Source organism: Hypanus sabinus, chromosome 3 (genome assembly GCF_030144855.1).
Source record: "Hypanus sabinus isolate sHypSab1 chromosome 3, sHypSab1.hap1, whole genome shotgun sequence".
NCBI classification, from domain to species: domain Eukaryota; kingdom Metazoa; phylum Chordata; class Chondrichthyes; order Myliobatiformes; family Dasyatidae; genus Hypanus; species Hypanus sabinus.
In genome coordinates this window covers 8,637,198-8,649,972 of record NC_082708.1, presented here as the reverse complement: position 1 = coordinate 8,649,972, position 12,775 = coordinate 8,637,198, and the positions used below count along the sequence as shown (strand labels likewise).

The 12,775-nt window shown below is 44.2% G+C and overlaps 1 protein-coding gene across 2 annotated transcripts in view; it reads right to left on the bottom strand.

Moving 5' to 3' along the window:
• Positions 1-4,614, bottom strand: part of uvrag (UV radiation resistance associated gene) — a 444,495-nt gene extending 439,881 nt beyond the window's left edge. Inside the window, exon 1 of one of the 2 annotated variants that reach the window (XM_059963685.1) lies at positions 3,704-4,614. Coding sequence is in view for 1 of the 2 variants with exons in the window: in XM_059963683.1 (XP_059819666.1) it covers positions 3,704-3,763 (60 nt within the window). In the remaining variant the exon portion in view is untranslated. The remainder of the gene's footprint in view (positions 1-3,703) is intronic. The other variant, XM_059963683.1, reaches the window with a different exon arrangement.
• Positions 4,615-12,775: the final 8,161 nt, after the last annotated feature.

Here is a 12,775-nt window from a genome sequence, read left to right as displayed (position 1 = left end):
GGGAAAATCATGCTTGACTAATCTGTTGGGAGTTTTTCGAAGATGTAACCAGGAAGTTAGATCCAGTGGATGTAGTGTACCTCGATTTTCAGAAGGCATTTGATAAGGTCCCACATAGGAGATTGGTGGGTAAAATCAAAGCTCAGGGCATCAGGGGGAAGACATTGACATGGATAGAAAACTGGTTGGCAGATAGAAAGCAAAGGGTAGCGGTGAATGGGTGTTTCTCGGAATGGCAGGTGGTGACTAGTGGGGTGCCAAAGGGCTCGGTATTGGGACCACAGCTGTTTACAATTTACGTCAACGATTTGGATGAAGGCATTGAAAATAACATCAGCAAATTTGCTGATTATACTAAGCTGGGTGGCAGGGTGACATGTGATGAGGATATTAGGAGAACTGGAGTATTGTGTATAGTTTCCGTCTCCAGGGTTAAGGAAGGACATCCTGGCTGTAGAGAAAGGGTAGGTCATTTAGGACAGAGTTAAGGAAAAACTTCTTCTCCCAGAGAGTTGTGGGGTCTGGAATGCACTGCCTCGGAAGGGAGTGGAGGCCAATTCTCTAGATGCTTTCAAGAAGGAGCTAGATAGGTATCTTATGGATAGGGGAATCAAGGGATATGGGGACAAGGCAGGAACCGGGTATTGATAGTAGTTGATCAGCCATGATCTCAAAATGGCAGTGCAGGCTCGAAGGGCCGAATGATCTACTTCTGCACCTATTGTCTAAAATGAATCACAGGGTAGTATATGACGACATACATACAACAAATTTACTTTGAACTTTAAAGACATACAAAGTATTCAGGCAGATCAACAGCATAGAGGAACAGGCATAATCCGAACCGAGGAATCCAGAACTAGAGGTTTCAGTGTCAAGATAAGGGGCAGACTTTTTAAAAGGACCTGGTTGATGAGAAATCTCTTTATTCAGAATGGTGACTGTATGGAGCACTGTATTCTCCACATTTTCCAGTTTCCTCCCACAGTGCAAAGACGTACGGGTTAGCATTATGAGTTGTGGGTATGCTATGTTGATGCCAGAAGTGTGGTGACCCTCATGGGATGCCCAGCACAATTGTCGCTGATTTGATGTCAACACCATATTTCACTGGTTTGATGTACATGTAACAAAGCTGATCTTTAAACTTTAATATTTGAGATTATCCATGCCAAAGGCAGAGATAATACATACAAATCTATCGGTCTTTTTTTTTGTGGAGAAATCAAGGGGATTTGGGAAAGCAGAGGACAATGATGTTGAGTAGAGTTGAATGAAGAGCCAAGCATGTTTCATGGGATTTATTACCTCCCTTGCACCTTCATCCCACGATCTTGTCTGAACACTGAACAAATTCTACCAATTATTATTGTGATTTGTAAAACACTACTTGATACGACAGTGGAAGTAGTTTCATTAGTGGCTTTTGAAAACTTAAGGAATTATCAGGGAATGGAGCTGTAGAGGCAGAACCACTCACCATATGCAAATACAAGATTGCTTAAACTCTAGTGCATGTAATTACTTAGCAGCAGCGGCAGCTCAGAACGTTCAAGGCCTTACTAGTCTAATTTTAATACAGAAATCTAAACTCACACTAATGTGGCATTGTGCAGTGTTTCTGATATCTTGCTACAGGGTCTTGGCAAAACCAAAATGTGGAACAGGGTAAACTTGCTATGAAGGTTCTTCAGACTAATTTATTTGGATGGCAGAACCACTATTCGAGAAGAAATTATGTTGATTAATATAGAATAACAGAGTGCCATGTGGGTGGCAAAAGTGTGGGAATGTAAAGATTGTAATGGAAACATTTGTAAATGACTGAGTCATTGAATGGCTTATTGTACATAATTTTATTTTTGAATAAAGTATATTTTGATTAAAAAGATGTTGATTAGGTTTATTATTCAAGAGAAGCCCTACCACCCATCCCACGATCACTACCATCAGGAAGGAGGCACAGAAGCATTCAGACTAGGACTGCCAGACTAGGTAACAGCTTTTTCCCTCAAGCTGTGAGAAATGAATACCCTGCCACCCCCAAGGTCTCATCGCTGGGACAGTTTACTGTTTACCTGTGCAGCACACTACATGCATTTTGAATTATGTTTACTTGGCATTCAAGATGAGGTAGCAGATTACATTAGACGTTGGCTTTGCAGAAGCCAGAGAGTGGTAGATGGTTGCCTGACTAACTGGAGATCTGTGATGAGAGGAGTGTCATTCTACTGTTCTAGTCACCTACCTACAGGAAAGATGTAAATAAGATTGAAAGAGTACAGAGAAAATTTACAAGAATGTTGGCGGACTGGAGGAACTGAGTTATAAGAAAAGATTAAATAGGTTAGGACGTTATTCTTTTGATCTCCAGTGTGTACAGGCCTGATCATCTATCGGAATATCATATTCTTGCTCTCACCCCATGATGTCTTTTTGTATCTAGATTTTGTTACCTGATAAATATTTAGTAACTTGGTATGCATGGAACTCTGTCAGTGAATTCCATACATTTGCTGCCCCTAGAGTGGAGAAATTTCAGCCCTTGCCATTTAACCTTTGATATCCTGTTATTGTCACCAAAAAGTACAGTACAGAAACAAGCCCTTCGGCCATTTAGTCTGTACTGACCCATTTAAATTGCCTATTCACATTGACCTGCACCTGGGCCATAGCCCTCCCTCCATACCCCTACCATTCATGTACCTATCCATACTTTTAAATGTTGAAATCGAGCTTGCATGCACCACTTGTGCTGGCAGCTCACTGCACACTCTCATGACTCAATCTCATTGAAACCTATCAAATATTGAGGAGTCCTAGATGGGGTGGACATGGAATCTTTCCTATGGTGAGAGAGTCCCCTGGAATAGAGGGACGTCCATTTATAACAGACGAGGAAAGACTTCTTTAGACAGAAGGTGGTAAACCTGCGGAATTTATTGCCACAGACTGCTGCGGAGGCCACGTCATTGGGTTGAAAAGTTCTCAAATAGTGAGTGCATCAAAGGTTACGGGGAGAAGGCAAGAGAATTGGGTTGAAAGGGATAATAAGTCAGCCATGACGGAATGGCAGAGCAGACTCGATGGACTAATTCTGCTCCTGGGTCTCATGATCACTGAATGACAGAACAGGTTCAAAGGGTAATGATTTCGACCTCTGCTGTTACTTTTTTATGTTTTCAGTTCAAGAAATATTTAACCAAAAGTGTATTTACAATCACCATAAAGCTAACAACCCATGACCACTACTCCAAAGGTTATATCTTGGGCAATAATCATCGCTCGTTTCAATCTAGAGAACTTGCAGACATCGGTAAGGCGGACTCACTTCAAAGGAACTACATTTGTAAAAGTCTATGGGAGTTGCAATAATATAGTTCCCAAATCCTTTTTTCTGCCGATATAAAGTTACCGCTCCGGTGGTTTAACGAAGCAGCAGACAGGAGGTAGGGCCATTGCAACAAATGCAATACAAACAAAAGCGAGCCATGATTTAGGTTTATAAGTAATGAATTAGTTTTATAACCCAAGGATAAATAGTTCTCGCGGCAGAGGTCCCAAGGTTTACCCAGCGGGCCTATATAACCGAGTTGAGGTGGGGGTGGGGGGGCTGGAACCGCTCAATAATGTACTCACAACCAATGATGCAGCTGACGCAAGGGTTTGCAAGCGGGGATTGCGGCTGGGTCCAGACACTCACCTGCTGCGAGGTTAACTCGACGTGCACCGCCCGGGATGAGCCGACATTCCTGGGGTTCATGGCCGTGGCCGCACGCCTCGGGCTTCACCTCGCATCAGCGCAGGATCAACGATCTCCCTTCACAGGCGAGCTCCCTTCCCTTCCACCCTTCCTGCCCCGTCCTGCTTCTCGCTTTGTCCCTGCTAACAGCCGGAGCTAAAAAAATCACCCTCCACCGCCGCCACCAAAACAACAACCTGAGACCCTCCTCCTCCTCCACCGGCCGACCGCTTCAGTCTCCAGCGCCTGCGTACTAACCCGTTCCCCTGCCCCCACCCCCGTCCCGGATGTTCACGCCCACCGGCCGCTCCGCGTCCTCTGATTCGTGAAATGTTCGGAGCGACTTACGCTGGTGCCGAAGTTCCCCGAAGCCTCAGTCATTGGTCGGTGGGTGGAGCGTGGCGGATCACGTGGTTGTCGGTTGCCCGCTCGCGCCGCTATTTGTTGCAGGACGGTAGAGCCGGCGGTTGGTGGGCGGAGCACCAGTGATCACGTGGTCCCAGACAGGCAACTCGCGCCGCCATTGGTTTCGGGACGAGGGAGCCTCAAGTCGGTGGGCGGAGCACGTCCAGGTCACATGGATGCTCGCGCTGCCATTGGTTGCGGTCTGAGAGGGCGCGCGAGAGGCCATGAGGGAGCGTGGAGTCGAGGGAGAGTGTTAAAGGAATACGATGAGGATCACAGAAGAAAAGTTTGAGGGATTGTCGAGGCCAATTCTAACCAAACCAAACTGCCTCCACGGATTTGTTGCACTTGTATGACACGACCTCAGCTCCAAGAAATCGAAGAAATGTAGTTACCAAATATACATCTTGAACGATGAAACTTAAGCGTACCCAAGTGTAAGTAAAAGTTAAATGTAATTGAGCTGCCAACAAAAGATGGAACATCCGTTTGCCCTCAGCGGCAGACTGCCTGGAACAAAGCACAAATACATGACTTATTCCCTTTGCTTTTACCATGCTCCCTACTCATGTCACCATTTAGCATAATAAACACGCAACAGGATACAATGCAGATGGAGAACTGGTGTGTGGCTCTGATCAGAGTGGAGGAACATTTGGGGCCATGGTAGCATAGGTTAGTGTGGCACTAATGCAGCTAGGGCTGTTGGAATCCTGACCTCAATTCCGACAGTTCTCTAAGAAGTTTCTTCATTCTCCCCATGACCTCATGGGTTTCCTCCCACAGTTCAAAGATGTATTGATCGTTGTAAGTTGTCCAGTGATCAGGCTAGGGTGCTGGGCGGTGCGGTTCACTGGGGCAAAAAGGCCTGTTCTCCACTGTATATCTAAAATGTTCACTGAGGAGTGTGGAGAGCACAGTGAAGGATTGCAGTGAAAGAACATGAGTTGCACACTGAGGGAAGGGGGTATTCCATATCTTAAATAACAAATAGAGTATTGTACAGGAACATGTGCTCATGTTAATGAGCACAAGAATAGCGTGATCAGACCTATTAATGAGTGGCTGAGAGACCAGTGTAAGGGGCAGGGCTTCGGGTTCCTGGATCATTGGGGCATCATCTGGGGGAGATACGACCTATACAAAAAAGAGGGGCTACACCTGAACCCAAAGGGGTTTGATTTCCTAGCAGGCAGGTTTAATAGAGCTGTTAGGGAGGGTTTAAATTAATTTTGCAGGAAAATGGGAACTGGAGTGATAGGGCTGAGGAAGGGGACGACAGAAATAAATCAAAGATAGCATGCAACAGAGATGATAGAAAGGACAGGCAGGAGATGAGGCATGATCACATACAGTGGGATGAGTTACAGGGCAATAGAGGCATGCTGCAGTTAAAACAGAAAGCAACAAATACTGGACTGAAAATGTTATATTTGAATGCACACAGCATAAGAAATAAAATGGATGATCTTGAAATTCAGCTACAGAGTGGCAAGTCTGATGTGGCCATGTCTGAAACTTGGCTAAAGGATGGCTGCCATTGGGAGCTGAACATCCAAGAATATACAGTGTATCGGAAAGATAGATTAGTGGGCACAGGGGGTGGTGTGACTCTGAAGAAGAAATAATATTAAATCATTAGAAAGGGATGACATAGGATCGGAAGGTGTAGAGTCTCTATGGGTTGAGTAAAGAAATGACAAGGGTAAAAGGACCCTAATGGCAGTATACAGGACTCCAAACAGCAGCCAGGATGTGGATTACAAATTACACCAGGAGATAGAAAAGGCATGTCAGTAGGGCAATGTCATGATAATTGTTGAGGATTTTAACGTGAAAGTGAATTAGGAAAACCAAGCCAGTACTGGACCTCAAGAGACAGAATTTGTAGATTGTGTAAGGGGTGGCTTTTTAGAAAAACTTGTTTGTTTAGCCCACTAGGGGATCCGCTGTGCTGGATTTGGTGTTGTGCATTGATTCAGAAGTGATAAGGGAGCTTAAGGTTAAGGAACAGTGATCACAATATGATCAAGTTCAGTTTGAAATATGAGAAGGACAAACTAAATTCCAATGTGTCAGTATTTCAGTGGAATAAAGGAAATTACAATGGCATGAAAGGGGAACTGACCAAGGTTGACTGGAAAGAGACACTAGCAGGAAAGACAGCAGAGAAGCAATGGCTGGAGTTTCTGCGAAAAATGAGGGAAGTGTAAGATATATTCCAAATAAGAAGAAACTTTTGAATGCAGTATATGTGTACTTGGATTTTCAGAAGGTGCCGCACATGTGGCTGCTTAGCAAGATAAGATCCCATGGAATTACAGGGGAGTTACAAGCATGGGTGGAGCATTGGCTGATTGGTAGAAAACAGAAAGTGGGAATAAAGGGATCCTATTCTGGCTGTTTGCCAGTTACCAGTGGAGTTCCACAGAAGTTGGTGTTGGGATTGCTGCTTTTTATGATGTACATCAATGATTTGGACTATGGGATTAATGGATTTATGGCTAAATTTGCCAATGATACAAAGATAGGCAGAGGAGGGGTAGGTGGAGGAAACAGAGAGACTTAGATAGTTTAGGGGAATGGGCAAAGAAATGGCAAATGAAATACAATGTTGGAAAGTGTATGGTCATGCACTTTGGTGGAAGAAATAAACGGGCAGACTATTATTTAGATGGGGAGAGAATTCAAAATGCAGGGGTGCAAAGGGACTTGGGAGTCCTTGTGCAGGATACCCTAAAAGTTAACCTCCAGGTTAAGTCGGGGGTGCAGAAGGTGAATGCAATGTTGGTGTTCAGCTCTAGAGGTATAGAATATAAGAGCAGGGATGTGATGTTGAGGCTCTATAAGGCACTTGTGAGACCACACTTGGAGTATTGTGTGCAGTTTTGGGCTCCTTATTTTAGAAAGGATATACTGACATTGGAGAGGGTTCAGAGAAGATTCACGATAATGACTCCAGGAATGAAAAGGTTGCCGTATGAGAAACATCTGGCAGCTCTTGGGCTGTACTCCTTGGAGTTCAGGAGAATGAGGGGGGATCTCATAGAACCAAATCATAGGCCTAAACAGATTAGATATGGAGAAGTTATTTCCCATGGTAGTGGATTCTAGGACAAGAGGGCACAACTTCGGGATTGAAGGACGTCCATTTAGAACTGAGATGCGGTGAAATTTCTTTAGTCAGAGGGTGGTAAATCTGTGGAATTTGTTGTTACGAGCAGCTGTGGAGGCCAAGTCATTGGGTGCATTTAAGGCGGAGATAGATAGGTTCTTGATTAGCCAGGGTATCAAAGGGAATGGGGAGAATGTGGGGGAGTGAGGATGACTAGAAAAATGGGATCAGCCCATGATTGAATGGCGGAGTAGACTGGATGGGCCAAATGGCCTACTTCTACTCCTATATCTCATGGTCTTATGGAAAGAGATGGAGAGCTAGTGCCACAATGTCTTGACAACAATCTTCCTCAGTTTCAGTTAAACAAAAAAAGTTTTCATTGACTTGAGGAGGGTGTCTCTCTATTATCAAGGATGATGTGTCAAGAAAGCTTGAAGTGCTGAGGAGAGAACACCAACAATAGCTTGTCCTGGTCCAACCTCATAAATGCCATGGCCAGAAAAGCTCATTAGCACCTGTACTTCCTCAGGGGGCAAAAAAATAGCATTACCTTCACCAGTTTTATCAAATTCCTAAGCTTCCTATCTGGATGCATCTTGGCTTGTTATAGCAACTGCTCGCAAGAAGCTGCAGAAGGTGACACATCACAGAGACCTCCATGGTCTCTGACTAAACTCCTTGCAGCTTCGGTAAAGTGACCAACACAATGAAGCACACTTCCCACCCCTGGACATCTTCTCGTCAACTTCCATCAGGCAGAAGATACAAAAGCCTGAATATACTTCCTGATTCTATCTCTCTATTATGAGACTATTGAACCAAGGTTCCCTGGTAGGAGAAAATGGACTCTGGACCTCAGAATCTACCCCCTCCTGGCCTTGTACCTTATTGTCTGCCTGCCTTCACTGCACTTTCTCTAACTGTAATGCTGGGAGGTCCCAGAAAATTTTGAAAACCACAATGTAATGTTTGTATTCAAGAAAGTAGAGAGACTAAAGATAGCAATGATAAGTCATTTAGCCTAACAACTGTTGTTAGTAAAAATGCTGGATCCATTATTAATGTGGTAGTATAAGGAGATTTAGAAAATTATGTCCGTTAAACAGCCAACATTTTATTCAGAAAAGAACATCTTGACAATGAAAATTTACAAGGATGTTGCTAGGTCTTGAGCAGCTGGGTTATAGGGAAAGATTGGATGTAGGACTTTATTCCCTGGAGTGTAGGAGAATGCGGGGAGACTTGATGGAGGTATATAAAATTATGAGGAGTATTGATAAATTCAAGCAGACTTTTTCCACTGAGGCAGAGTGAGACTAGAAGTAGAGGTCATAGGTTAATGGTGAAAAGAGAAATAAGTAAGGGTGAACTTAGAGGGTGGTGGAGAGTGTGGAATGAGCTGCCAGTAGAATTGGTGCATGCGGATTTGATTGAATATTTAATAGAAGTTTGGATAATTACATGGATGGGAGGGGTACAGCGGGCTATGGTCTGGGTGCAAATCAATGGGACTAGGAAGATTAACAGTTTGTCCTAGACTAGGTGGTTTCAAAGTTCAAGAAACACAAGAGAATCGATGAAAGACCATATCCAATATGAAGGACAAATATCAATCTGCAAAGGAGAACCAATTGTCCAAGTTTGAAAGTGAGTCCAAAGGTTGTGGGAACAGTTCAGTGATGGGGGTAGTGAAGTTGTTCCCTCTGGTTCAAGAGCCTGATGGTTGAGGGGTAATAACTGTTGCTGAACCCTGTGCTGAGGCTCCTGTACCTTCTTCCTGATGGCAACAGTGAGAAGAGGGCATGGCCTGAATGGTGGGGCTCCCTGATGATGGATGATGCTTGTGGTCAATGGGGGGAGGGCTTTACCCATGACTGAGCCGTATCCACCACTTTTTGTAGGATTTTCCATTCAAGGGCATTAATGTTTGAATACTAAACCATGATGCAAACAGTCAATATACTGTCCACCACACATCTAAGGATGTTTGCCAAAATTGTAGATGTCATGCCAAATCTTCATAAACTTCTAAGGAAGTAGAGGCGCTGCTGTGCTTTCTTCGCAATTGCACTTAGTGCTGGGCCCAGGACCGGTCCTCTGCAATGATAACATCGAGGAATTTAAAGGTGCTGACCCCCTCCATCTACGAGGATGGCCGCAGCATCCAGTGACTCTGTGATCACTGTCTCAGAGGTGGAAGTCAGACTGTCTTTCAGGAGGGTGAACCATCGCAAGGCAGCAGGCCATGATAAAGTACTTGGTAAGGCTCTGAAAACTTGTGCCATCCAACTGGCTGGGGTATTCAGACACATTTTTAATCTCTCATTACTACAGCTGGAAGTTCCCACCTGCTTCAAAAGGGCATCAATTATACCAGTCTCCAAGAAGAGCAGTGTAAGCTGCCTTAACGACCATCACCCAGTAGCACTCACGTATACAGTGATGAAATGCTTCGAGAATTTGTTCATGGCCAGAATCAACTCCCGTCTCAGTAAGGACCTGGACCCATTGCAATTTGTCTATTGCCACAATAGGTCTACAACTGATGCAGTTTCAATGGCTCTGCAGGCAGCCTTGGATCACCTGGACAATACAAATACCTATGTCAGTATGCTTTTTATTGACTATAGCTTAGCTTTCAACACCATCATTCTTACAGAAAGCACGAAAAGCTACAGAGCCTGGGCCTCTGTGCCTACCTCCGCAACTGCATCCTCGACTTCCTTACTGGAAGACCACGATCTGTGCAGGTTGGAAGAAATATCTCCACCCCACTGACAATCCACACTGGAACACCTCAGAAGTGTGCTTAGCCCACTGCTCTACTCTTCCACACCCATGACTATGTGGCTAGCCATAAATCAAATAGTATCTATAAATTTGCTGATGATACGATGATTGTTGGCAGAATTTCAGATGGTTATGAGAAGGAGTACAGGTGCGAGATATATCAGCTAGTTGAGTGGTGGCATAGCAACAACCTTGCACTCAACATTAAGACCAAAAAGCTGATTGTGGACTTCAGAAAGGGAATGAAGGAACACAAACCAATCCTCATAGAGGGATTAGAAGTGGAGAGAGTGAGCAGTTTTAAGTTCCTGGGTGTCAATATCTCTGAGGACCTAACCTGGTCCCAACATATTGATGCAGCTATGAAGAAGACGCAGAGTGGCTATGCTTAATTAGGAGTTTGAGGAAATCTGGTTTGTCACCTAAAACACTCGAAAGCTTCTACAGAACTACCATGGAGAATATTCTAACTGGTTGCATCACCATCTGGTATGGGGGGGGGGGGGAAGGTTGGGTGGGGGCTACTGCACAGGATTGAAGTAAATTGCATAAGGTTGTAAAATTAGTCAGTTTTATCATGGGTACTAGACTCCATTGTAGCCAAGATATCTTTAAGGAGTAGTGCCTCAGGAAGGAGGCATCCATCATTAAGGACCCTCAAACCTGGGACATGCCTTCTTCACATTGTTACCATCAGGAAGGAGATACAGAGGCCTGAAGGCATACAGTTAGCAATTCTGGAACAGCTTTTCCCCCTTTGTCATACGATTCCTAAATGGACATTGAACCCATGAGCTCTACCTCACTACATTTTTAAAATTTATTTCTGATTTTTTCACTACTTATTTTAACTTAACTATTTAGTACACGCACATACACACACACACACACACACACACACACACACACACACATATATATATACATACACACACATACAGTAATACTTTTTTCTCTATATTTATCATATATTGCATTGTACTCCTGCCATAAAGTTAACAAGTTTCACAACATGTGCCAGTGATATTAAACCTGATTCTGATTCATCCAGGGCTTCTGGTTGGGGAAGACCCTGAATGGTTTTGTGGAGATACACTCATCCACAGCTGCTTTTATAAAGTGCAAGACAACTGTGGTGTATTCATTCAGATCTCTGATAAGTCCTTGAACCCAGCGCAGTCCACAGACTCAAAGCAATCACATAGCCACTCCTCTGCCTCCCACAACTACCTCTTTGTTGTCCTTATCTCTGCACCCTTGCACTTTAGCCTCTGCCTGTACACAGGGAGGAGGACAGTATTTGGCTCTATGTAAGCTGGGGCCAGGATCACAGAGGAGAACTTTCTTAGTAAGTAGAACAGTCGGCACTGAATCGCTAGATGTTCCAGGTCGGGGGAACAAGAGTATAAGATCAAGACTGCTGCATCCAAACTTCAAACACTGCTGAAGGTTTATCATGAAACACATAGATTGCCCACACAACTTTTGCTTTCTCCAAATCAACGGTATAGTCCATCTTGTGTATTGAGAAGCCCAAGGGTCTGATAGCCAAATCCAGGGCGTTCAGAGTGAGCCGTGCCTCTGTGAAACACACAAAGCAGCAATTCCTCATAGCGCCCTTCCCCCCCCCCCCCCCCCCCACCAGCTGTGTGCTCCAATGCTCTATGATTCTATGACTCAGTGTTCAATTCTTGAAACAAAGATGTGGATGAAGAAAAACAAGTAAGTCTTCTGCAGGCAACCTAGATGTTACGCCTGTCAGGGTTACTGAAATTTGCTCTCATGGAATTCATAAATCACCACCCAGAAGTCTGAGAATTACAGAATTTAAGTGAAGAAAAGTAAGTGAGTAAATAAATAAATCAATCTTCAAGTTAGGTTTCTTGACAATATTCGCAGAAGGCATGTCTTCGCATTTTAGAGAAATCACCATACCAATCATTTTCTAGGAATGCATCCCCTCCATCCCACCCTGTAGTGCAGAAGTTATCTGTGTACTTTGACTTCCAGAAGGTATTCAGTAAGATACCACGTAGAAAGTTATTACACAAGATGCAGACTGAGATGAATATATTGGCATAGTTAAGCAGCTGGTAAATGAACAAAAAACAATTGGGAAAAATGATCAAACACGAGGAAATCTGCAGATGGTGGAAATTCAAACAACAACACACACAAAATGCTGGTGGAACACAGCAGGGCAGGCAGCATCTATAGGAGAAGCACTGTCGACGTTTCGGGCAGAGACCCTTCCATCAGGATGATTATCACGTTGCCAATCAGTGATGTTAGCAACACACACCAAAATGCTGGAAAAACTCAGCAGGTCAGGCAGCACCTGTGGAAAAGAATAAACAGTCAACATTTCAGGCTGAGAACCTTCATCAGGACTGAGAAGGAAGGGGAAAGATAGAAAAGGTGCGGGGAGGGGAAAAAGGCTAGCTGGAAGGTGATTGTGAAGCCAGGTGGGAAGGAAAGGCAAAAGGCTGGAGAAGAAGGAATCTGTTAGGAGAGGAGAGTGGACCATAGGACAAAGGGAAGGAGAAGGGGACCCGGGGGGAAAGTAATAGGCAGGTGAGAAGAAGTAAAAGGTCAGTGGGGGGAGGATTTATTTACCGAAAGGAGAAATCATGATTGATACTATCAGATTGGAGGGTACCCAGACAGAATAGAGGTTGTTGACTTTATTTCCGCGGATGCTGCCTGGCCTGCTGAGTTTC